At 42.7% G+C, this 23,801-nt stretch overlaps 1 protein-coding gene across 5 annotated transcripts in view; it reads left to right on the top strand.

The window, feature by feature from the left end:
* Window positions 1–23,801, top strand: part of DNAI7 (dynein axonemal intermediate chain 7) — a 39,871-nt gene that overhangs the window by 2,357 nt on the left and 13,713 nt on the right. For 4 of the 5 annotated variants that reach the window (XM_050968634.1, XM_050968612.1, XM_050968620.1 and 1 more), the window contains exons 2-8: window positions 6,321–6,411; window positions 7,668–7,759; window positions 10,617–10,718; window positions 16,937–17,074; window positions 21,108–21,254; window positions 21,810–21,913; window positions 23,130–23,400. In XM_050968634.1, coding sequence (XP_050824591.1) covers window positions 6,321–6,411; window positions 7,668–7,759; window positions 10,617–10,718; window positions 16,937–17,074; window positions 21,108–21,254; window positions 21,810–21,913; window positions 23,130–23,400 — 945 coding nt within the window. Of the gene's footprint in view, window positions 1–6,320; window positions 6,412–7,667; window positions 7,760–10,616; window positions 10,719–16,419; window positions 16,481–16,936; window positions 17,075–21,107; window positions 21,255–21,809; window positions 21,914–23,129; window positions 23,401–23,801 lie in introns of those variants that run through there. The other variant, XM_050968627.1, reaches the window with a different exon arrangement.

Genomic DNA, 23,801 nt, shown 5'->3' with positions numbered 1-23,801 from the left:
ATTTGATCTGCCGGAGTGCGCAGTCCGCCCCCCCCCCCGGAGCGCTGCTTTACTTTGTTATATCCAAATTTGTATTATATCGGGTGGCATTATATCAGAGTAGAGGTGGAATTTAAAAGTTTTTCCTAATACCTAACTAAAATCTCCCTTGCTGCCATTTAAGGCCATTACTTCTTGTCCTACGTAGAGTGGACATGGAGAACAATTGAGCACCATCCTCTTTATCACCCCTTAACATGTTTGAAGACTATCAGCCCTCCCCCACCCCTGCCAGTCTGTCTTTTCTCAAAACTCAACATGCACAGTTTTTTTTAACCGTTTCCTTAGAAGTCAGGAATTTTAAACGTTTTATCGTTGTAGCTCTCCTCTGGACTCTGTCCAATATTTCTCATCTTTCTTACAGTGTAGTGCCCAAAACTGGGCACACTACTCTAGCTAAAGTCTCACCAGAGCTGAGTAGAGAGGAAGTTACCCCCCTTGTCTGACACACAACACTTCTGTTAATACACCCCAAAACATTAGCCATTTTTTTGCACCTGCACCACATTGTTGACTCATTCACTTTGTTATCCTATATAACCCCCAGATCCTTTTCGGCAGTACTAGCCAACTACTTTCTCTTTTGTAGTTATGCATTTGATTTTTCCTTCCTCAGAGAAGGACTTTGCACTTGTCTTTATTCAATTTCACCTTGTTGATTTCAACCTCTAATTTTATCAAGATCATTTTGTTTTCTAATCCTGTCTTCTGAAGTGCTTGCAATGACTCCCAGCTTGGTGTCATCTGCAGATTTCATATGCATACTTTCCACTCCATGATCCAAATCATTAATGAAAATATTGACTAGTACTGGACCCAGAACTGAACTCTTATGCAGAAGGTCAGACTAGATGACTCACAGTCCCTTCTGGAGTTAATCTGCAAAATAGTATTACAGTTTTACAGGTTTTGGCTGGGAGGAAAGGAGGGAGGAGGAGGTTAAAACATACTGTCTGGTCAAATTTGATGCAAAAGTTAGATTTTGTAAAAACAAGTTTTTACAAAACCTGAGACAAAAAAATCCATTTTTTAAAATTCCTGTATAGCTTTTAAAATTTACAAAATACAAACGTTATCCTGTAGCATTTGATAGGTCACACATTGCAACACTGGACTAAGGCATGAGAATCTGAAAAGAAAATCGATTAGAATATGATTGTAAACAAGTGAAACTGACTAATCTGTTTTCATCTTCCACGCTGAAAGAGAGAGAGAAAAGTCAACAAATAATATATGGTAAAAAGTAAGTTAGACGTATAAAATTATTTCAGCTTTAATTTCCTAAGGCCCTCATCCTGGAGTCAAACTAATGAGTAAACCTTTCTTGTCTGTATCTACAGATCTCATTGTGGCAGAACTTTGCAGATGAATGTTTGAGTAACACGTGATGGGATTCACTCTTGCTTTCGGTCATAACTAAGGCCAGGTCTACATCTAAAATTTTGCAGCGCTGGTTGTTACAGCTGTATTAGTACAGCTGTATAGGGCCAGCGCTGCAGAGTGGCCACACTTACAGCAACCAGCGCTGCAAGTGGTGTTAGATGTGGCCACACTGCAGCGCTGTTGGGCGGCTTCAAGGGGTTTCGGGGAACGCGAGAGCAAACCGGGAAAGGAGACCAGCTTCGCCGCGGTTTGCTCTCGCGTTCCGCGAACCACCCTGCAAACCGCAGGGAAGGAGACCTGCTTGCTCGGGTTCGGGGAACGCGAGAGCAAACCGGGAAAGGAGACCAGCTTCGCCGCGGTTTGCTCTCGCGTTCCGCGAACCACCCTGCAAACCGCAGGGAAGGAGACCTGCTTGCTCGGGTTCGGGGAACGCGAGAGCAAACCGGGAAAGGAGACCAGCTTCGCCGCGGTTTGCTCTCGCGTTCCGCGAACCACCCTGCAAACCGCAGGGAAGGAGACCTGCTTGCTCGGGTTCGGGGAACGCGAGAGCAAACCGGGAAAGGAGACCAGCTTCGCCGCGGTTTGCTCTCGCGTTCCGCGAACCACCGTGCAAACCGCAGGGAAGGAGACCTGCTTGTTCGGGGAACGCGAGAGCAAACCGCGGCGAAGCTGGTCTCCTTCCCCGGTTTGCTCTCGCGTTCCCCGAACCGCCGAGCAAGCAGGTCTCCTTCCCTGCGGTTTGCAGGGTGGTTCGCGGAACGCGAGAGCAAACCGCGGCGAAGCTGGTCTCCTTCCCCGGTTTGCTCTCGCGTTCCCGGAACCACCCTGCAAACCGCAGGGAAGGAGACCTGCTTGCTCGGGGTTCGGGGAACGCGAGAGCAAGCCGGGGAAGGAGACCAGCTTGATTACCAGAGGCTTCCTCAGGTATGCTGGGATACCTGCTTATTCCACGGAGGTCAAGAAAAGCGCTGGTAAGTGTCTATACTTGATTACCAGCGCTGGATCACCAGCGCTGGATCCTCTACACCCGAGACAAAACGGGAGTACGGCCAGCGCTGCAAACAGGGAGTTGCAGCGCTGGTGGTGCCCTGCAGATGTGTACACCTCCTAAGTTGCAGCGCTGTAACTCCCTCACCAGCGCTGCAACTTTCTGATGTAGACAAGCCCTAAGACTGCAATTTAGTCACAGGTATTTTTAGTAAAAGTCATGGACAGGTCATGGGCAATAAACAAAAATTCACGGCCCATGACTTGTCCATGATTTATACTAAAAATACCTGTGATTAAATCTTGTTGGGGAGGGTGCTGCTTGGAGAGGGACATCTGTGGGGGCCCACTGCTGGGGTGGGAGTGCCCAGGGCCAGCGGCACCAGCTGCCTGGAGGGCCACAAACCATGGCTACTCTGGCCTGCCGGGGAATGCTGCTGGAGGCCACAGACTGTGGCTGCTCCAGCCGACTGCCCAGGAGGCCACTGGAGCAGCGGCTGGTGTGGCTGTTCCCCAGGCAACCGGAGCCCCTGGCTCTGGAGCAAGCTGCTTGGGTAGTCCTGGGGTCAGTCACACTGGCCATTGCAGAAGTCACGGAGGTTGTGGAAAGTCACGGAATCCGTGACTGCCGCGACCTCCGTGGCAGACATGGAACCCTAGTCATAACTACATTATCATCAGTAGAGTTACCATCTCTTTTTGCAGCAGTAAATTTGTCCTAATGTTTTGTTCAAGTTTCAAAAAGTCTTGTAACTAAGTTTCAGTTTATACATTTGCTTTAAGTTTTCATTTGTTTTTTGCCATACAAGGTTCAAAACATTTTGTCATTTTGGCTGGCAATACAGAACAGAATAGCTTCCCTGATATTTCTGTTAGCTGAAAACATGCTAATCACCTTGGAAATAACAGAATTCAAAACACATCTTTTAATATTGAATGAAAAGGGTCCTCCTGGATAATCTGAAAACTCTTCATAAAAATGGTTTGTCTGAGATAATATTTACCAAAAATATCACTACTACCAAAATGGGACAAAAGTATGTAATGAGAAGGCTTCCATTATATCACACTATTTATTTACAAGAGTTTGGGATTCTCCTTTCTCCCCACCTTGCTTTTGGTTGTCCTGCACCTGATTCTTTATTGCCTTGCATTTCATGGAGTCATTTACATCTTTGCAAAATAGCTGTAAAATTTTTCTATTCTGGAATGATATCACGTTACATGAACTCCCCATTCAGTCTATATAGGTGCAAGTGGCAAGATAGTGGAGAATCATGTTCCCTATCGCTACCTTTACATCCTAACTCTCACTTTTATGCTGGTGTTATTCAACTCTGCATGTCACCATGTCTCCTCCGTTTAATCTCATCTGCCTTTAGCTAAGTGTCTCAGAGACAAAGATGCATCTTTTGGTCAATCAGAAGGTACATCATTAAATGCAACTCAGACATCTTCCTTGACTTGGATGTTTCTTTTTGTCTGTTGTCCATAAGTTTGGATGCAAGCTTAACTCTGAACTCTTCTCCCATATCTTCTGCATCTGCAAATCTATCACCGTCTGCACAATGCTGTCTTATTCTACCTCTGCGGAAATCCTTGTCCATAGTAAAATCATCTTTTTCTTTAATTACTGTAACTCTCTTCTCTTTGGTTTCTCCAAGTCCCAGTACTGCTGACTACAGCATTTGTGGAATACCACTGCTTATCTTCTAACATACACAAAGAAAAATGTATGTAATGTGTCACAACAAACAACTCTGCTGGCTCTGTGCTGATTGTGTAATTCAGTACGAAATTATCTTTCTTGGATTTTTTTTTTTTAATCTCATGGCTCATTCTCCTTCTCTTCATCTCCCCTCTTGGTCTAATACGGGGTGGCCAACCTGTGTCTCCGGAGCCACCTGCGGCTCTTCAGATGTTAATGTGCGGCTCCTTGTATAGGCACCAGCTCCGGGGCTGGAGCTACAGGTGCCAACATTCCAATGTGCCAGAGGGTGCTCACTGCTCAACCCTGGCTCTGCTACAGGCCCTGCCCCCACTCCACCTCTTCCTGCCCCCTCCCCTGAGCCTGCCATGTCCTCATTGCTCTCCCTCCCCCACATCCCTGAGCCTCCTGCACGCCATGAAACAGCTGATCAGGAGGTGTGGGGAGGGAAGAAATAGGCGAGGCTGCTGGTGAGCAGGAGGTGCTGACAGTGGGGGAGCTGATGGGGGGGCTGCTAACGTATTACTGTGGCTCTTTAGCAATGTACATTGGTAAATTCTGGCTCCTTTGCAGGCTCAGGTTGGCCACCCCTGGTCTAATACTAGCCCTCTCTGTTCTATCATGTCTGGCCATTACTACTGCAAGAGCCGCCGCCGCCTTTTCAACTTTTGCCATCTAAAACAGCCTTCCTTTATACTGCTAACTCATCAACGCTATCTATGTTATATATCACATACCTTCATGAATGTTTGTTCAGCATCTAGCACAGCATGGCCTTTATCCTGAGTGAGGACTCTGCTTGTAGATTGTTTATACAATATAAATAATAAATTACAATCTTTTATGAAAATCTCTCTTCTCCCTTGTAATCTCTCCCTCCTCTACTATTATTTATCTGTTAACTTTGTAATTATTATTTGGATTCCGTAAAACATTTTTAGATACATGTATGAAAAATGTTATATAGAACCAAGTTGTATTGTATTATGCATAGGGCTGTCATATGATTGCAGTCAATGAGAACCTTGTCTGAATAAACATTGAGTAAAAACTGATGTATTATCTAAATTATTAATTAACTAATACATTAACAAATGTATTTATTTATTTATTCATTAACTAATGGATTAACCACAATAGTCTGTGCTCTTGATCCTCCTCGTATGTATAGTTACTAGATCAAATTCTATCTCGAATTCTATTCTACCTGTTCTAGTCTAAAGGATAGAATTTGATCTACATATGAGGAGGATCAAGAGCATAGGCTATTTTAGTTAATATATTAATAGTAGTTTAATATTTTTCCTTTTAAATCTATTTATTTTAGATGGTATTGTGTGGTGATTTTGCTTATTCCTCACAGTATGGGTTAAACAATCCCTTTTGTGAACTCTGCCAGAAAAAAAAGGGAAAAAGGGCTCGGGGGAACCTATCTTTTGGAGGGCAGGAGAATCCCACCCAGTGGCTTCTCAATTAAGTCTTCAGGCTGCTCTCAGGCCCTTAACACATATATATGTTGCAGAAATCTTATATGATGAGCCACCAGTAGCATCTGGTCCCTAGTATGTAGTTAACTTCCAAGTTAATCATTACAATACATAGAATTTTTTTCTAATATAGTGTATATTATGGGACAGATTTTCCCATGTTATGTTGGTTCAAGTTGATTAAGGAGAATTTGGCCCAATATGTGTAGCTCTACTTTTCTTACTTATATGAATATTCTTATGTCAGTGGAGAAACTGGTGAAAGTTGCAACAAATATATAAATTCCCTGCTTTAATCATCTCTTAATTGTGCTGTTATGTTAAAGGGCTGTTCCTGTGACTTTGTCTTGTCTGTGTATTCTTTAAATCAACATTCTTTCTGCTTGCTTTCAAAAGTGAAAACATCTTTTGTTCTGTCATGTGAATGATATTTTAGTACAAAACAAAAATCCAACTTTTAAATGAACTCACTTCATTAGTCTTGCTAACCACATTTCCCTGAGGATAGGGCTGGTTTAAACATTCAGCTATTTTTGTGGGTTACAAGAAAAATTTGTTTCTTTTACTGACATAATATCCTGTTCTTCTGTTATCTTTTGAACACAGATGTTCTACATATAAACTGAAAATATACTTTGAAATGCTATATTAGAGAAATAAAATGTGTAAAATTAATGTTGACATTTAATCTCTTTTAATTTATTGCCCATATTAAGTCTGGCGGAAGTGGAGGTAAAAAGAAACTTAGCAAAGCTGAACGACTGAGATTACAGAAAGAAGAAGAAGATAGAAGATTGATAGAGGAAGGTACAGTGCGTTTCACTTACAGGAAATGTGATTATACCAAATCACTAATTAAATAGGTAAAGTGCAAATTATGATAATTAATTATATCTAAATTCTGTTTCTTCTCAGTAGGATGATTTAGTTGTATTTCTCTGTTCTCAAGGCTGGTTTTAATGTTTTGGAAGGCCCTAAACAAAGTTATTTTTTGAGACCCACATATATCCCTCACTATGTTCAACCTCCTTTTCTACCTAGTCTTTCCACTAGTTATTCCTCCCCCTGCTATGCTTGGAAAGTGTATGAGGGTTGGGTAGAGCATTGCAATTTTTTTTTATCTCCTCTTCTGGTACTCTCCCAGCCAAGTCAAGAACAAGTGGGTAGAGAGATAGGGGAACAGATATTTCCTCTTCTCCACATTTAGTAATCAAGAGGAATGAGAAGTTCAATGACTAGGACTTTTCTCAAAGTAGATCAACAGAGTATGCCGACTTTGAGCTTAACAGAGTATTGATCAATGTATTCAGACAGCAACAGACGCTCCATATTAATGTTAGGACAGTTTTGCAAACAGGAATGGATTAAAGCATAGATAGTATAGGCTTATCAAAAAAACCCTATTTTTTAGCCCTATGGCTAAGAAGGTCAATATTGAAATGTGATTCTAGTTTAGCTTATGTAATGACACCTGTCTGAAGCTACAGAGACCTTGATAAAATAACATTGAGACATGCAGACAATCCCATGCATCTCAATGGGTTACTAACTCCAAGAGCTTGGGGAACCTGTCAACATCACCTTAGCAGAGGATAATGTATGTGACAAGAGGAGATGAGCAAAGCAGGACCAGACCACCAAATCATATATATTATAGCTACTGTAATGAGTACTGGGGGGCCTCTGGCTGCCACCTCTGCCTCTTAATGTGTGGGTGCGGGAGGAAAGGATTCCTGCTACTTTCCATTGAGGGGAAAAATGACTCTGTCTCTGCTTCTCTGGAATTGTAGGAATGGCACATCTGCCCCCACAACTCCAACGGGAAGTAAGGCCGTGGGGAGATCTGTGTGCATAGGGATGTGGATTTGCTTTATCTGGCACTGCTTCCAGACATTATGGATTGAACCCATAATAGACAATGTAGACTGAACCCTTGCTATCACCAGTTATTAGTTATTTTGAAATAAAAATATTGATTTGCTAGCTAGTTTTTTAAATAATATATCTGTTTTTATTAAGCAGGATGTACTTGTGTTGCTGATAATAGATTTCTCATTCTTCAGAGGAAGCTCGTTTACGAGCTGAACAAGAAGAAGCAGAAAGACTCGAAAAGGAGAGAATTGTGCGAGAGGAGAGGGAAAGACTTGAAGCAAAAGTTAGTTTGCAGCCATCATAATAAATAGCTATTGCAAACTGCAATAGTCAGTTTCTAAACTGTATGCCAAATCGTTGATTTGTTATGAAAATATGGAAATTTCTCTCCATTTCCTGGGCGGGGGCAGCTTTCCAGTATTCTTGGATCAAAACAAATAATGAAAACTCTAGCCATACCACTGCAAAATGTAAGAGCCACAAGTTAAGTACAGTTGGGCAATGAACTGGGTCAGTAGCTAAATGAGTGACTTCCAAGGAAAGCTAAAGGTGCTTAAGAAAATGATGCTAAAGACTTGGTATGTGCCACTGTATTCTCTAAGCCAGTAATCACACGGTATGGTATAAAGAAGTGTTTATTTGGTAAAAGAAGATGTAAAAGCTCAGTGTTGCCTACTTCCGATAATTAAAATCCTCTTGGTACTCTTTGTATGAGTAGAGATGTAACCTCTGTCCTGTCCAAATTCCAATCTGTGTAAACGGTTCTTAATTTTCTGCAATTCCACATGTATATTCTATTAGACATATTCATTTTTGCTCCTAAACTGTATGTAGTATTGCTTTGGGCTGTTATGAATTGTGGTATTTCATTCTAGAAATGGCTGCATTTTAGTGCAGGTGTAAAATTGTTGTATTGATGTGTATGCATGTATGTGATGTAGTATAAAGTTTTACTGGCAGGAATTCGGGATGACTTGCTCTGAATTGTGAAACTGTAGGCGAATTACATAAGCCAACCCAAACTGGTGCCAATAAAAACACACTACTATGTATTTTGTGTATAGCACATTTATCAGAATTTTTTTTAGACCTGTTTTAGCAAGTTTAACATTTTTAATTGGTCTTTTTTTTCATACCCCATCATCTGTAAAGCTAGATTGCCTTCATTGTTGTGAACCCAATTAGCTAGGGCTCTGAGGAAAACAAAGCGATGAACCAGTACATTTTAAAAACCTCTAAAAATTGCCCCAAACAAATTTCCATGCACTAAAATGTCACAGTTCTAAGGTTTGATATCTTGGAACCTACCAGAGGCAACTGCAGTGTGTTCCTTTGGAAAGCAGGAGTGGAGGGGTGCTCTTGGATTCAGTGATAATCACATATCTCTTTAAAGCTGATGGATGTGCCATGCACTCTTCTACTAGAGTTGCCAACGTTGTATTTAAAAATTAAGGGATTATTTTCTTTGCACCCCGCCCCACCCCTCCTCCTGATAATAATAATAATCAGTACTCACCTACATTCACAAGGGGTATTTCTTGCAACTGGGGATGTTGGCAGAGACTGTGAATGGGGAGGCTAGACCCCAGGAGCACGGACCCTTTGCCAGACAGAGCCCTTTCAGCGAAACCTGTGCAGACAGACAGACAGCCTGTGCAGGGAAGCAGATGGGGCTGTGCTCAAGGGTCGGAGTCATTTATTATGTGGCTCAGCAATTTATCACATCACCAGCACATAGAGATTCTCTATGATAAAACATTGCTAATTTACTGCAATCTCCTGGATGTAATGTGCCATAAAAATTCAAGATATTATTGTGACAGGTTGGGTCACAAAAGACTCCCTTGGGACTGCCACCTGATGTGCTAAGACTACCTCTGAGCCCATTTTCTCTGCCAGCTTGGAACTCCAGTACCCTGTCTTGTTGAGCCAGACACACTAGCCTGCTGCAAACACAGACCCAGGTCTGAACCACGTCCCCCACAAGCTGCAGACTTAACTGAAAACAGCTTAAGAAGTGCTCCTGTCTCTAGCACCCAGACACCCAGTTTCCATTGGGATCCAAACCCCAAATAAATCCATTTTACTCTGTATAAAGCTTATACAAGGTAAACTCATAAATTGTTCTCCCTCTGTAACACTGATAGAGAGAGATGCACAGCTGTTTGCTCCCCCAGGAATTAGTCACTGACTCTGGGTTCAGTAATAAGCAAAAGTGATTTTATTGAATATAAAAAGTAGAATTTAAGTGATTCCAAGTAATAATAGACAGAACAAAGTAAATTACCAAGCAAAATAAAACAAAAACACGCAAGTCTAAGCCTAATACAGTAAGAAACTTATGACAGATGAAATGTCACTCTCAGAGATGTTCCAATAAGCTTCTTTCACAGATTAGATTCTTTTCTAGTCTGGGCCCAATCCTTTCTCCTGGTACAGTCCTTTTTCCAGCTCAGGTGATAGCTTGGGGATTTCTCATGACTGCAGCCCCCTTGTTCTGTTTCACCTCCTTATATACCTTTGGCACAAGGCAGGAAACTTTTTGTCTCTTTGGGTCCCCACCTTTCCTTCTAAATGGAAAAGCACCAGGTTTAAGATGGATTCCAGTTCCAGGTGACATGGTCACATGTCCTGTGAGACCCCAAGCCTTAGAATCATAGAATATCAGGGTTGGAAGGGACCTCAGGAGGTCATCTAGTTCAACCCCCTGCTCGAAGTAGGACCAATCCCCTTCATTCTTCTCGGCCTGACTCACAGGAAGGCTTGCAAGTAAACAGAGCCATCTACAGACAATTGTCCTAGTTGATGGGAGCCATCAAGATTTTAAACCACCATTAATGGCCCACACTTTGCACAATCACAATAAGACCTCAGAGTTATATTTTATATTCCTAGTTTCAAATACAAGAATGATACAGTCATGCAAATAGGATGAACACACTCAGTAGATTATAAACTTTCTAATGAAACCTTTCAAGAGACCTTTTGCATGAAGCATATTCCAGTTACATTATATTCACACTCATTAGCATATTTCCGTAACATCATATGGAGTGCAATGTGAGTTTTCTTTACTATAAAATAATTTATAAAAACTAAAACTGAATAGTAAATTCATGTACCTGATCATATACTAACAGGATCAAGAGCGGAGAGGGACTGAACTTGCAGAACTCCGTTCATTAGAAGAGAACTTTTTGTGGGCAAGGCAATGGAAAGCAGATTATAGAGCACATGCTAAGGTAAGCTTGCTTTCTAAAATATCCATGTAGTAGTATAGAAGTTTGACAAAGAAGAGACTTTTAAATGATCTTCTGCTTCTCTCCTCTATTACAAGATTGTTTCTTTATTGTCTAGTGCTTTGCTCATTCTAGTTTTAAACGAAAAACACTACATTAATCAAAAAAAACTTTTAAGGAGTTTGGACAATGGGTAATATCTGCTCAGGTGAGTTAGGGTTGATGGAAGTCAGGATTTTGAGGTACAATGGCAAAATTATAGGTAGAAAACAGCATAACATCTGAGTTATATACTACTGCCAGATAAAAACTACATTAAAATGCAGTTTTTAGGCTGAGAGTATAGATCAGTAATTTAGGGTAAATTACATTACAAAGATGTTGCAAATATCCCTCAGATAAGCATTCTATAACCAGGAAATTCAGAGTTAGGCCATGTCTGCACTTACAGTTTTGCAGCGCTGGTAGTTACAGCTGTGTTCGTACAGCTGTGTAGGGCCAGCGCTGCACTGTGGCCACATTTGCAGCACTTGCAGCGCTGTTGGGAGTGGTGCATTGTGGGCAGCTATCCCACAGAGCACCTCGTCCCATTTTGGCGCTGTGGCTTGTGGGAAGGGGAAGGAAGTGTGCGGGTCTTTCCGCTTCCTGTTCCAACGCCCCGTGGTGCTTTGCTACACATTCTGAGCAGTTTGGCGGCATTGTGAGTCTGCAGCGCGATTTCTGAGATTTCTGTTACAAATGGATCCTGAGCTGCTGAGGACCTTGCTGATGAATGTTGCCAGCACATCATGCATGGCAGTGGAGCTATTCCTTCAGCTGCAAAGTGACAGTGAGGAGTCACACGATGATATTGAAACGCCTGACGCTCAAGACACTCAATTGCTTGTGGCAGTAACAGACGTGCTTAGCACCGTGGAACGCCGCCTTTGGGCTCGGGAAACCAGCACTCAGTGGTGGGATCACATCGTCCTGCAAGCATGGGATGACGAGCAGTGGCTGCAGAACTTTCGGATGAGAAAAGTCACTTTCATGGGACTGTGTGCTGAGCTCGCCCCTACCCTGCGGCACAGGGACACAAGATTGAGAGCTGCCCTGCCAGTGGAGAAGCGGGTGGCTATTGCAATCTGGAAGCTGGCAACTCCAGACAGCTACCGATCGGTGGCGAACCAGTTTGGAGTGGGAAAGTCCACCGTTGGAATGGTGCTGATGCAAGTTTGCACAGCCATTAATCGCACCCTGCTAAGAAGAACTGTGACTCTGGGGAACGTGCAGGACATTGTGGATGGCTTTGCACAAATGGGTTTCCCTAACTGTGGAGGGGCAATAGATGGGACGCATATTCCTATTCTGTCCCCACCCCACCTGGCATCAGAGTACGTTAATCGCAAGGGGTATTTCTCCGTGGTTCTGCAAGCGCTTGTGGATCACTGTGGGCGTTTCACTGACATTTATTCAGGATTGCCTGGAAGGGTGCATGATGCACGCATCTTTCGGAACAGTGCCCTGTTCAGGAAGCTGAGGGCCGGGACTGATCCTTGGAGACCCCGCTTACCCCTTAATGCCATGGCTCATGAAACCGTATACAGGGAAGCTTGACAGGAGCAAGGACCGGTTCAACTACAGGCTGAGCCGGTGCAGAAAGACTGTGGAGTGTGCTTTTGGCCGTTTGAAAGGGCGCTGGAGGTGTCTTTATGGGAAGCTAGATTTGGGGGAAAGCAGCATCTCCGCTATTATATCCGCGTGCTGTACCCTCCATAATATTTGTGAAGGGAAGGGTGAAAGATTCAGTGAGGAATGGACCTCCGAGGTTCGACGCCTAGAGAATGAATTTGCACAGCCAGAGAGCAGGGCTACTAGAGAGGCCCAGGAAAGGGCTTCAAGGATTAGGGATGCCTTAAGGGAGCAATTTGATGCTGAGAGCCAACAGTAATGTTTGGTGCCTTTGCTGTGCTCCTTTCTACCTTGGGGTACAATATTTACCACTTACTGCAATAATAAAACGTATTGTAAAAGCCATAAAATCCTTTATTCAAAGTACAGTACATAAAAGGCCAGGGGGGTTAGGTGGTGGACTGTACATTCAGAGGTTTGAATATGTCCTGTTTGGATTACTGTTCAATGTCTGCTGCATTTCAGGATTACTATGCTGCAGAGTAATGGGGGTGGAGTGCACAGGGTAAGAATTGTAGTTATCAGCGCTGGTAGGTGATCGTACAGGTGTTGGGGGCAGCTGGGGGTAATAAGAAAGTGGCTGCTGGAGAAAGGTGTTTTGTGCAAATACTGGGGAACAAGAAAGAGAGCTTTGGGAGTGGTGTGGGTTACCACGGTACAGATCTGCCTGCATGGCTACCAGAGACTCGAAAGAGTCAGTTTGGCGAGCCAGGAGGCTTATCAGGTGCTTTGAGGTTTTTTTGGTAGCCAATTCCTTTCTCCTGCTTTCTGTTTGCCTCCACTCATACATTTTCTCTCTCCATTCCTGCGTCTTCCTACTTTCTCTGTTGTAGTGAATCATAACTGCTTTGATCAATTCTTCTTTTGATTTTCGCGGATTTTTTCTCAAGTTGTGCAAGCGACGTGAGGCCGGTGATCTGGCTGCATTAGTCAAGGTCACTAAAAAACACATAGATAGAAACATGTAATACACAAAGGCTACATTGTTTATTATCACACAGTGAAGGAGTTTTTAGACTTTTTGTAGCATCCTTCCCCCATACCTAACAGAACACAGAGAGGCCAGGGAAGCGAAGGCATGGCGAGCAATGGGGTGAGTGTTTCTGCCCCGACTGCACCTGGGAGGGGGAATTGACCGATGGGTCACTGGGGTTTATCTGCACTGGGTACAGGAGGTAGCTGGTGTCCTGCACAGGGGACAGTAGTGAACAGGAAGGTGGCGAGCTGCTGGGGGGGGGGACGGTCCGTGTAACTGCCGGCCTGCTGGTGAGCGGGGGGGGAAACGCACAGCTGGGCTGGCTGCCTGCTGGAAAGGTGGGGGGAGAGACCGAAGCGCACCGTGGGGCTGGCTGCCTGCTGGAAAAGGGGGGGGAGACTGGAGCGCACCGCGAGGCTGGCTGCCTGCTGGAAAGGAGGGGGGGGAGACCGGAGCGCACCGCGGGGCTGGCTGCCTGCTGGAAAGGGGAGGGGGGGAGACCGGAGCGCACCGCGGGGCTGGCTACGTGCTGGAAGGGGGTGGGGAGACCGGAATGCACCGTGGGGCTGGCTGCCTGCTGGAAAGGGGAGGGGGGGAGACCGGAGCGCATCGCGGGGCTGGCTACGTGCTGGAAGGGGGTGGGGAGACCGGAACGCACCGCGGGGCTGGGGGGGGGACCGCGAACCTGGCGCTCTGCACTCAAGTATCCCTAAATTCTCAACAGGGTTTCCTACTGCCAGATATATCACTGCTGCATGTTACCTGGGAAGAGAAGGAGGGTCTTTTACAGCAATGTGGATTCCGCCCTGGCCCCTATGCAGCTTGCCTGTGTGCAGCCATGGTCCCTCCACCCCTCGCTGCACAGTGGATCGGACGAGTTAGCCTGACCGGGACAAGGACCACGGTGGCTCTCCCTATAAACTTGCGAAAGCACATTGCCCACGCTCTGGCTGCAACTTTTCAAGAGATTACAGAGGCAGATTACAGAGACGTGATAGAGCAAATCAATGGGCTATTCCACGTTTAGGCATGCATGCAGGCAGTCATAACCCCAACCGTCCTCTCCCAAAACATAAAAATCTGCTTACCCCGAGCACGCTCCTCAGCTTCTTCCTCACCAGCAACTTTCAGCTGCTGCGACTGGCTAGCCTCCTCCTGGCTTGAGAAGAGCTCCTGGCTGCATGCCTCCTGGGACTCCGGGGTGTCTCCCTCCACGCCAGTAGCCTCACTGTCGGCTTCCTCTACACCCTCCCCCACTTCTCCCTGCTCTGAACTCTCCATCGTGCTCCTAGGATTGGCAGTGGGGTCACACCCAAGTATGGCATCCAGCTCCTTGTAAAAACGGCACGTTGTGGGGGCAGCTCCTGAGTGGCGATTTCCCTCACGGGCTTTGCAATAAGCACTCCTCAGCTCTTTTATTTTGACCCTGCACTGCAACGCGTCCCGTTCATGGCCCCGTCTCAGCAAGGACTGTGATATCTGCCCATAGGTATCATAATTTCTCCGGCTGGAGCGCAGCTGTGCTTGCACAGCTTCCTCACCCCAAACACTGATGAGGTCCTGCAGCTCGGAACTGTTCCATGCTGGGGCTCGTCTGGGGCATGGAGGCATGGTCGCTGATTGATTGATTGATTGCACTCCACACCTGGCTGAGCAAACAGGAAGGGGATTTTTAAAATTTCCGGGGCATTTAAAGGTGGGGTCAGCTGAGCCCAGGGCAGTGGAGTGTGAATGATTACCATAGAGGCTTCTAAGGTATGCTGGGATACCTCCTTATACCCCAGAGGTCAATAAAATCGCTGGTGGGCGTCCACACTTGCTGACCAGCGCTGGATCACCAGCGCTCGAATTCCTACACCCGAGGCTCGACCGGGTGTACAGCCAGCGCTGCAACCAGGGAGTTGCAGCGCTGGCCGTGCTTTGCAAGTGTGGCCACATCCTAAGTTGCAGCACTGTAACCCCCTCACCAGCGCTGCAACTCTCTAGTGTAGCCCTGGCCTTAATGTTTCTATTTAAGTCTGATATGTTAAGGGATAGAAATACAAAGTTAAAAATCTACAGTTCCATCCTATAGGACATCATGTAATGCCCAGATGATTATTGTTAAATTGTTTGCATATTTATGTTTCCAAATTAGGTTAAACTGAATTTTAAAGATGCATTAGATTTTTTTTTTACTGAAGGCAACTTGTTGCTTTAGTACCCCTAAGAACAATAGGAATTACCAGTCATTTTGAAAGAGGGCGGTTTTTTATGGAATTCTCTTAAGATTATTCTTCCGCCTGTGCTGAAGGAATAACTTTCAGTTATGAAAAATGATGATAAAATGTGACCATTAATCTTTAAAAAATTATTCAAATATCACCTATGCCCACAGTTTCAGTAAGTTTTACTTTACAGGAAGTGTGAAGAGTTTGCTTTATTTTATTATGAAGAATATTCAGCCCAAAGAAAAATCTAATGCTAAGTGCTAAATTTCTGAAGTGTCTCATTTTTAATTAATTTTAACTTGTAAACAAATTAATGGATGTACTTATAAATTCTCAGAAAATTCATTCAGTACTCAAAGAAAAAGTGTTTTAATTTTGGAGAGCATATGCTCTCTTTGTTACACTAAAATATAACTCTCTTTGCTATAATAAAAAGTTTGAATCCCTGCTTTAAGAGCATAATTTAGCTCAAACATATCTATGGAGCCAGAGCTGTCTCCTCTGTAGTACCTGGCTCTATTTAATGTTCTCAATCCTCACACTTTATAATCAAGCACATTTATTCAAAATTGTAAAAATAGTGGAATTATTTTGTGATTGGATACTGTTGTTAATATTTAACACTTATTAAATGTACAGATGGGATTTTCAAAAGTCCTCCACATTGACTTATTTTTCCTCCCTTTAAAGTCAGCGGGAATTTGACCATTGATTTCAGTGGGAGTACAGCCATGCTTAGTGCTTTTAGAAACTCCATTATAAATCTTTAAGGTACTTAACAAATACTGTGTGCTGTGAGGATTAATTAGATAATGAGACAGGTTTTATTATGATCCTTATTTTACAGATGGGGAAACTGAGATAGAGATGTTGAGGTCACAGAGTGAACCAAGACTGAAGGTCACACAGTGAGTGATGAATGAAACTGGGTTTAGGACTCAGGCTCTGTCTACACTTGGGATTGAGAGTGTCATTCCCAGCTCAAGGAGACATACTTACACTAGCTGTTGTTGAGCTAGTGTGCTGAAAATAGTAGTGTAGCTGCAGTAGCATGGCCAGAATATTGGGCTAGCTGCCCAAGTATGTAACCATGTGATCAGGATGGGTTTGTATTCAGGGTGACTAGCTTCTCCTGCTGCTACTGCAGATATGCTACAACTTTTGTGCACTAGCTCTATGAGAATGATCACAAGTATCCCTCTTTCAGCTACAAGTGTTGACACATCCTCAGTTGTGTGTTTATCACTGGACTACACACACGTCTCTCTCAAAACCCTCCTACTCTTGTATTGTAATTATGAAGTTTTGAGGTGTTTGTACCTAAAACTTTTGGATTTACTTTTCTTTTTAAAAAATCTCTTTAGTGGGAGCATTACATGCAATGTGATGGGAGTCCTGATCCAGCCGTGCCCCAAGAAATTAATACTTTCATGAGCTTGTGGCAAGAAAATAAAAATGAGGATATTGAGTTTGTGATCAAGAAAGGAAACCAAGTGCTAAATGTAAGTGTTAAAATGATATTCTTAAGATTCTTGGTTACCAATAGCTTACAAACCTCAAAAGGATCCTGTATGCCCCTTTGTTTGGTTCTTTGCCTGTAATTGATCATCATCTGAATCATAAGCAATTTTTGTGTGTTGGTCTTCCTCTGATATGCTGTCTTTGCTTTCCTTCATTATAATTTTTTTATTAGGAAACAAGAAACATAAGACCATTGATCCAAAAACTCTAGTATTCTGCCTTTCAGGAGTTCATATATATAATGTTTGTAGAGATGGATCCAGTCAAAATTCTGGATCCAGACACCCTCCCAAATTGATGAAAGTTTCATCACGCTCCAGATCTGAACATTGCTGCTCATGCCACCTGTAGAAGCTTCAATGTAAAGGAGCCTCCATTCCTACCATTCATCTAGTCAATCTAGCATTGTTTTACATGGTATGTGCAACTCAAATGCCTTCTTCACCTTTGGAACAAATTGCTTATACTCAGAAGCATGTAATCATGTGGTCCAGGGATGGGCAAACTACAGCTGCGGGCTGGATCCGGCCTGTCAGGGCTTTGGATCTGGCCTGCAGGATTGGCACCCCCATGGTTCCGTACCCCCTCCTGCACCCCAACCCCCTGCCCTGAGCCCCCTGTCGCACTCCCTCCTGCACTCCAACCCCTTGCCCTGAGTCCCCTGCTGCACTCCACACCCCTGCCTGCACCACTGCCCTGAGCCCCCTCCTGCAGTCTGTACCTCCTCCTGCACCCCAACCCCCTTCCCTGAGCCCCCTGCTCCACCCCGCATCCCTTCTTCACCCCAACCCCTTGCCCTGAGCCTCTTCCTGCACACTGCACCCTCTCCCACACCCCACACTCCATCCTGTGTACCCCAACCCCCTGCCCCAGCCCTACATTCATGGCCCTGCATGCAATTTCCCCACCCAGATGTGGCCCTCTGGCCAAAAAGTTTGCCCACCCCGATCTAGACCTTCATTATAACCACTCACAGTATTTGACTCGTAGTGTGATCAGATTCACCACCCTGCACTTTAAGCAAGGGGGGCTGGTTTGTCTGGCTGGCTGGGAGAAGAGGGTAATGCTTTCTGGCTTGGGGTAGGATGGGAGACATAAAACTGCTGGAAGAGCTGTCAGCGCGGTGGATGACTCACCACCTAGGAATGAGGGGTTTAAAAAGGTCAGCCTGGGCCTGGCCCCTCCCCTCATTCATTCTGGAATTGGTAAGGCCTCCGCAAGGGAATTGCTGGAGGGACCTCTATGAAAAGGGGACGAGCTGGTGGAACCCCCTCAAAATAATAATAATAATGGCTGGAATTGGAGGAGCCTGGCAGTGATCTGCTGGAGGGACATAAATTTTTCACCTGCACTGCAGATTTTATCCGCTGGGTTAATCCCAGACATCTGTCTGATAATGAAGTTGCGGCCTGATTAAATCTGTATCTAATGTTTCCTGTCATTCTTTTGGCATAGCCAGACAATGAGCTAGTATACCAACGTATGCCATACCAGAAGTTCTCTGATGGCCCCTTCATTTTCTAGAGAGTTTAAGCTTTCATTTAAAAAATTACAAATTTTCTAGCCCTGTGCATATACAGATAGACTTCCTGAAACAATTGTTCTAAAAGAAGCAAGAACGTCTGTATTTATATCAATGACCACTATCAATGACCACCAATATCACACTGAAGACATGGTGACACTCTGAATGCTAAGATTTCGCCATTTACTGCTGATCATTTTGGAGGATCATTCAGCTACTTTAGTATTAGGAATGTAGTTTGAAATGGGTTGACTTGAGCTCACCACTTTTTTACTTCTATTTTAATTCCTGGCCTCCAACTTCCTTTAACAATGCATCTTTTAGGTAGCCTGTTGCATTTCAGGATTGATTTCTGAGGCACTGATACTGGAAGTTTGAATATACAGCAATAGTAAGTGTGGTGTGCTGCCTCTACTGCGGTTACTGACATCTTCTGGTAATCTTAAATTACTGTGGTTATGTGTTAAATAGATTTGTTAATATTTCCCCAAAGTAGTGACATTTCTGTAGAATGAATGAATAACTGATTGATGTAGATGATCATAATAGTACAAACAAAGGGATCTAGATGCTTCTCTCCCTGTGTGCATGTAATTTCTGTTGACATTAATGAGTGTAATTTACAGATGAGAGAAGAATATGAAAGATCATATCAAATAGATTCAAATTAGTTTAATTTAATTAACTAAATTAAACTAATTTAATTAGTTTAATAACAAATACAATATTAAAGGATGACTTTGCTAATACAGCAATATCTAATAAACATTTGATATTTAATCTCGGGCAAGCATTGTAGACATCTGGATAGATTAGTGTTAGTTTGTTAGATGTGCTAAATATCATCATCTTATTGCAAGCAACTGTGTCATTGGGGATTTATCTAAACCTCCAATTTTGGTTTATCCTGTAGATTAAAATTTTGTTGATATTTGTTCCTATTCCATTTTTAAAATTAAAATTTGAGATTACTTTTAGCAGAAGAGAACTTTGTCCAGAATTAAGGCTATAAGCATAGCTTTCCATTAAAATCCTGATTTTGACCAACCCCCTCCCCACACCACAGACTTTGTCAAAACATGGTATGCCTGAAATTTCTCATGTGTGTTCTTCTGTGAGAGGGGAAATGGATAAAACATTCTTGAGATATGACAGTTTAAATTAGGGGAGAATTCAGATTATAATGGACATCTGTAGGTGCGCATTATAGTTCAGGTGACAAAATAGATTTGATTATAAGCAAATGGCATTCAATAAAGCACATTCAGTCTCCAAGAATAAGGAAAATTCATGTGAAGAAGCCTTATAACTGTCAATGTTCTTCTGCTGGCTGGAGTTGTACGGCATCATACTCACACAAATTCAAAATTTTCACTTACAAAAATAGCATAATTTACAAAATTAGCGCCAACATCACCAATATAAAAAATCTATTTTTGTTATGAAGGGACCTCTAATGTAAAAACAGGGAACTTGGAGTATATCGCAGTATTCTATTTCCAGGAAACTAAGCAAATACATTTTACTTCGAATCTCCTCTAGTCTGAGGTGTAAGAGTCTTGGTTCAGGTTCAAAACATAGATCTCCAAAATAGAATTATAGAACTTCTAGAGAAAGATATTGCTTAAATTCATGGCTAATCACTCCAGTTAGTGGAGTTGTCCTGCCAGCATCCACATGTATAAAATGATGTCTGGAATTGCTAAGCCTCAGGCCAGAAACTTTGTTGTCTGTAGACAGCACTACGTTATGAGCCAACCAGAAATCTCTTATTAGCTGTATAGCACTTGTTTCAGATCCTACCGGATGTCCCTGTCATAGCTGTGATGAGTTTAAAAAATAATAAATATTTTTTTATGAAAACCTGGAACAAACAGACCAAAGAAACAGAAGTGTAACTCCTGTCTCAAGCAGAGTTTCTGTGCCCTGAAATTTTTCTTGCTCAGTAAGTCAGTCCTGCACTGAATGCAGGAGGGATCCTGTGAAAATAATAGTATGTGATGACATAATTAAAGACTGTATCATAATATGTATGTACAAAGGGGTTAAATTAAGGTTGCACAAGCAACCTTAATTCTGACATTTCCTAATTTTGAAACCTTAATAATGTTCTTTTCACATATATTCTTTTTAGATGTATAATAGAGAGAGAATTCCTGTAATCAATATTTGATGCATCTGAGGAAGTGGGTATTCACCCACGAAAGCTCATGCTCCAAAACGTCTGTTAGTCTATAAGGTGCCACAGGATTCTTTGCTGCTTTTACAGATCCAGACTAACACGGCTACCCTCTGATACTTGACAATATTTGTGTATATGCAAAAGAAGCAAGTTCAGCTCATATTTTAACAGAGCACAGGATACCTTATATATGATATCTGAAATCAAAAGAACAGAAATCATTCTTCCACTCTAATCCCTGAAAAAAGGAAATTAAACTGCTATGATTTGATTGTAAAACTAATTTTAAAAGCTTAATGTCTTTTAGTTAATCGAGAAGTTGAATTTTCTATTATTGGACACACCGCCAAATGAGCTAATGGAAGAGGTCATTGCTCAGTACCAGGAGTCAATTCTGGAATTGCAGAGTCTTCTTCATCAAAAATACAATGAAGCAACAGAGCACCTACTTAAAGTAAGTAAACTTTGTATTTTAGTTGTTAGTCTTCAAATGTTATTCATGAAATATCAAGGGCAATGGGAAAGTAACAGTTTTGTGCATTAGGTTAATTGGCAAAAGTGACTTTTTTTACACTGTGATACAGACTATTGTGTAAACTTCCCCGGCTCAAACATAATCATGTACTGGACTGATGTTTCTGAGGCCTTCTCCTTCACAGTGTCTGAGGTTAGAATTTTTAAATTAACCTAAGGAAGTTCTGTTCAGTGGGAACTGGGTTGCAGTGTGATTTGACACTAAGGGAATTAAGAGGTCTTTGAAAATCCTGGCCTTAACTGTCAGCATGATTTAAATTAGCAGTAACCATTGATTACACAAAAATTTAGTGATTAAATGCAAAATATTAAGTTGTTAAAAGAATCTCTGACAGTTCTATCCTAAGAACTTATGCTTTGCTCAACTTTTTAATCGTTCTTAGTGCAAAGACAATAGCAGTTCTGTCATCAGTGTCAAGTACATCAACTCCATCCTAGTTTAATTTAGAGTAATATGCTGATTTGTTATTTGCAGAAGGCTAGTACTTTTGCAGATTCTGACAGTGGAAATATGGATGTGGTCATAAAAGATAAAAATATCACTTTCTGTATTTGGGGAAACCTCAAGAAGAATGCAAGGTACAGTACAAAAGTGACCTTATTTCAAATTAGCTCTATCTTTATTCCATAGAGATGTACAAAGACTCAGGGCCAGTTTCTGACAACCCTTATTCATGTTGAGTAGCACTTTACTCCACAAGTGGCCCTCAACTGCCTGGAGGAAGTGGGGAGTGTGCCAAGCACTGGGACTCTGGAAGACTGCTGTAGGACTGCCTTCTGAGGACCCTCTTGCAAGCCGTAGTGTAGGGGGTCTGCTGGGGGTAGGATGGCTATATTGGGGCAGGGTTGCAGCACTCTAGAGTGTTAGGACAGCACTGCAGCCTATATATAAGGCAGCCTAGGGAGGCTTCTGTAACTTATGCCCCCCAGAACAGTTTATTCTATGTGCAGCAAAGGAGCCTTGAATCAGGAGAGCGTAAAAGTGGCTTGATGTTATGTTAGCATCCTTCTATTGGGCACAGAATATGCTGCACCTTTTGAAGCCCAGCACAGAATCTCAGCCAGTGTTCCTACGCAAAACATGGAGGTTTATGTGTGGAAGATTTTATAATTCTAGCCAATATTTTCTTGTATTAAAATGGGCAGAAGGAGAGTTCTCATTTGAACAGATCTCTGTCTGCTTGGTCAGAAATGGGGCCTCCAGTCATATTATGGCAGGCCAAAGATGCATGGGGGAAAAAGGCCCAAGTTCTTGGGTATCTGATTTGACACAGAATTGATCTCCTTCTGTTTGCCTTTTAGTCCTTTTCCTATGGTGGTACAGAGGCAGATGATGTGCTTGTTCTCCTAGCTTGGCTCTCTTTACCTTAAGTGCCTCCTCATCTTGTTTGTGGAAACCGTGGAGAGGGAGTTAATAGAGACAGCAGCTGTATTAACCTATGCAGAAATGTGCCTAATAAATGGGTCCAGTTTACCTGTGAGGATGCTATATAGAACAGCTGACTCCTTCCCTTCTCTGCCTGGCCAGGTTCCTTAACTGCATGCAGAGCTCTATTCTTTTAATTCTGTTTTAGCTATCTTGGAGAGGCTGGTGGCAGCTCTCTGTGCTGGGTGAGCATGTGATGACCATCTAACTCATTTTTCCAGTTTTGTTCCCCAATCTGTGACATATGGTAAAAGGCAACATAGGGGCCTGTATTACTGTGATAAATGTACTGGAATATTGAAGTGTGATGTACAAATTATTATACTGACTTTACTAGAAAATTCTTTTGTTTTAATTCTCTGTTTACAGATTCAAAAATCATATGTTTTGTGATGCAGAAAATGGATTTGATCTTCCAAAGACAGTGGCCACAAGTGATGTTGCTGTCCGCATCTTGCACACTCATTATGATCATATTTCCCCACTACAACTCATTCCCAAACAGCATTTAAAGGTACAAGCCCTAGAAAGTAAACCAGAATTAACTGTGCTTTATGATATGAAAGAAGAAAAAGAAGAGGAACAAAAGAGTGGGGAAGACAGCGACCTGGTAATTGAAAAGGAATCTGATGGAAGAAAGGTAAGAAAGATGTAAAAGGTACAGCATGGACAGTGCTGTCAGTTAATGCCTAGCTGCATAATATTAGCACCTTAACAGATCTTTACATGTCTCCCTTGTGCCTTAGAAAACAAAAAAAGTTCTTAAAATGTTTATTCCCCTTATAAAAGAATTCCTCCTTTTTGGAGAAGATCTTGCAGTTGAGTTCATTATAACTAAAAATGGGCCTACCTCAAAAGTACTAGCAGTTCAGTATGGATAAACCCTGAAAAGGTAAGAGAGCAAATCCTGAGATCTTAACTCAAGTTTTATCCAGATGTAGTTCTTCTTGAAGTCAACGAGAGTTTTCCTTGAGGAGGACAAAGTAAGAGCTAAATATCTCAAGATTTGTCCTATAGTGAATTTTTAAAACACTTTTAAAC

Source organism: Gopherus flavomarginatus, chromosome 1 (assembly GCF_025201925.1).
Source record: "Gopherus flavomarginatus isolate rGopFla2 chromosome 1, rGopFla2.mat.asm, whole genome shotgun sequence".
Lineage (NCBI taxonomy): Eukaryota > Metazoa > Chordata > Testudines > Testudinidae > Gopherus > Gopherus flavomarginatus.
This window is presented reverse-complemented; position numbering and strand designations above follow the sequence as displayed.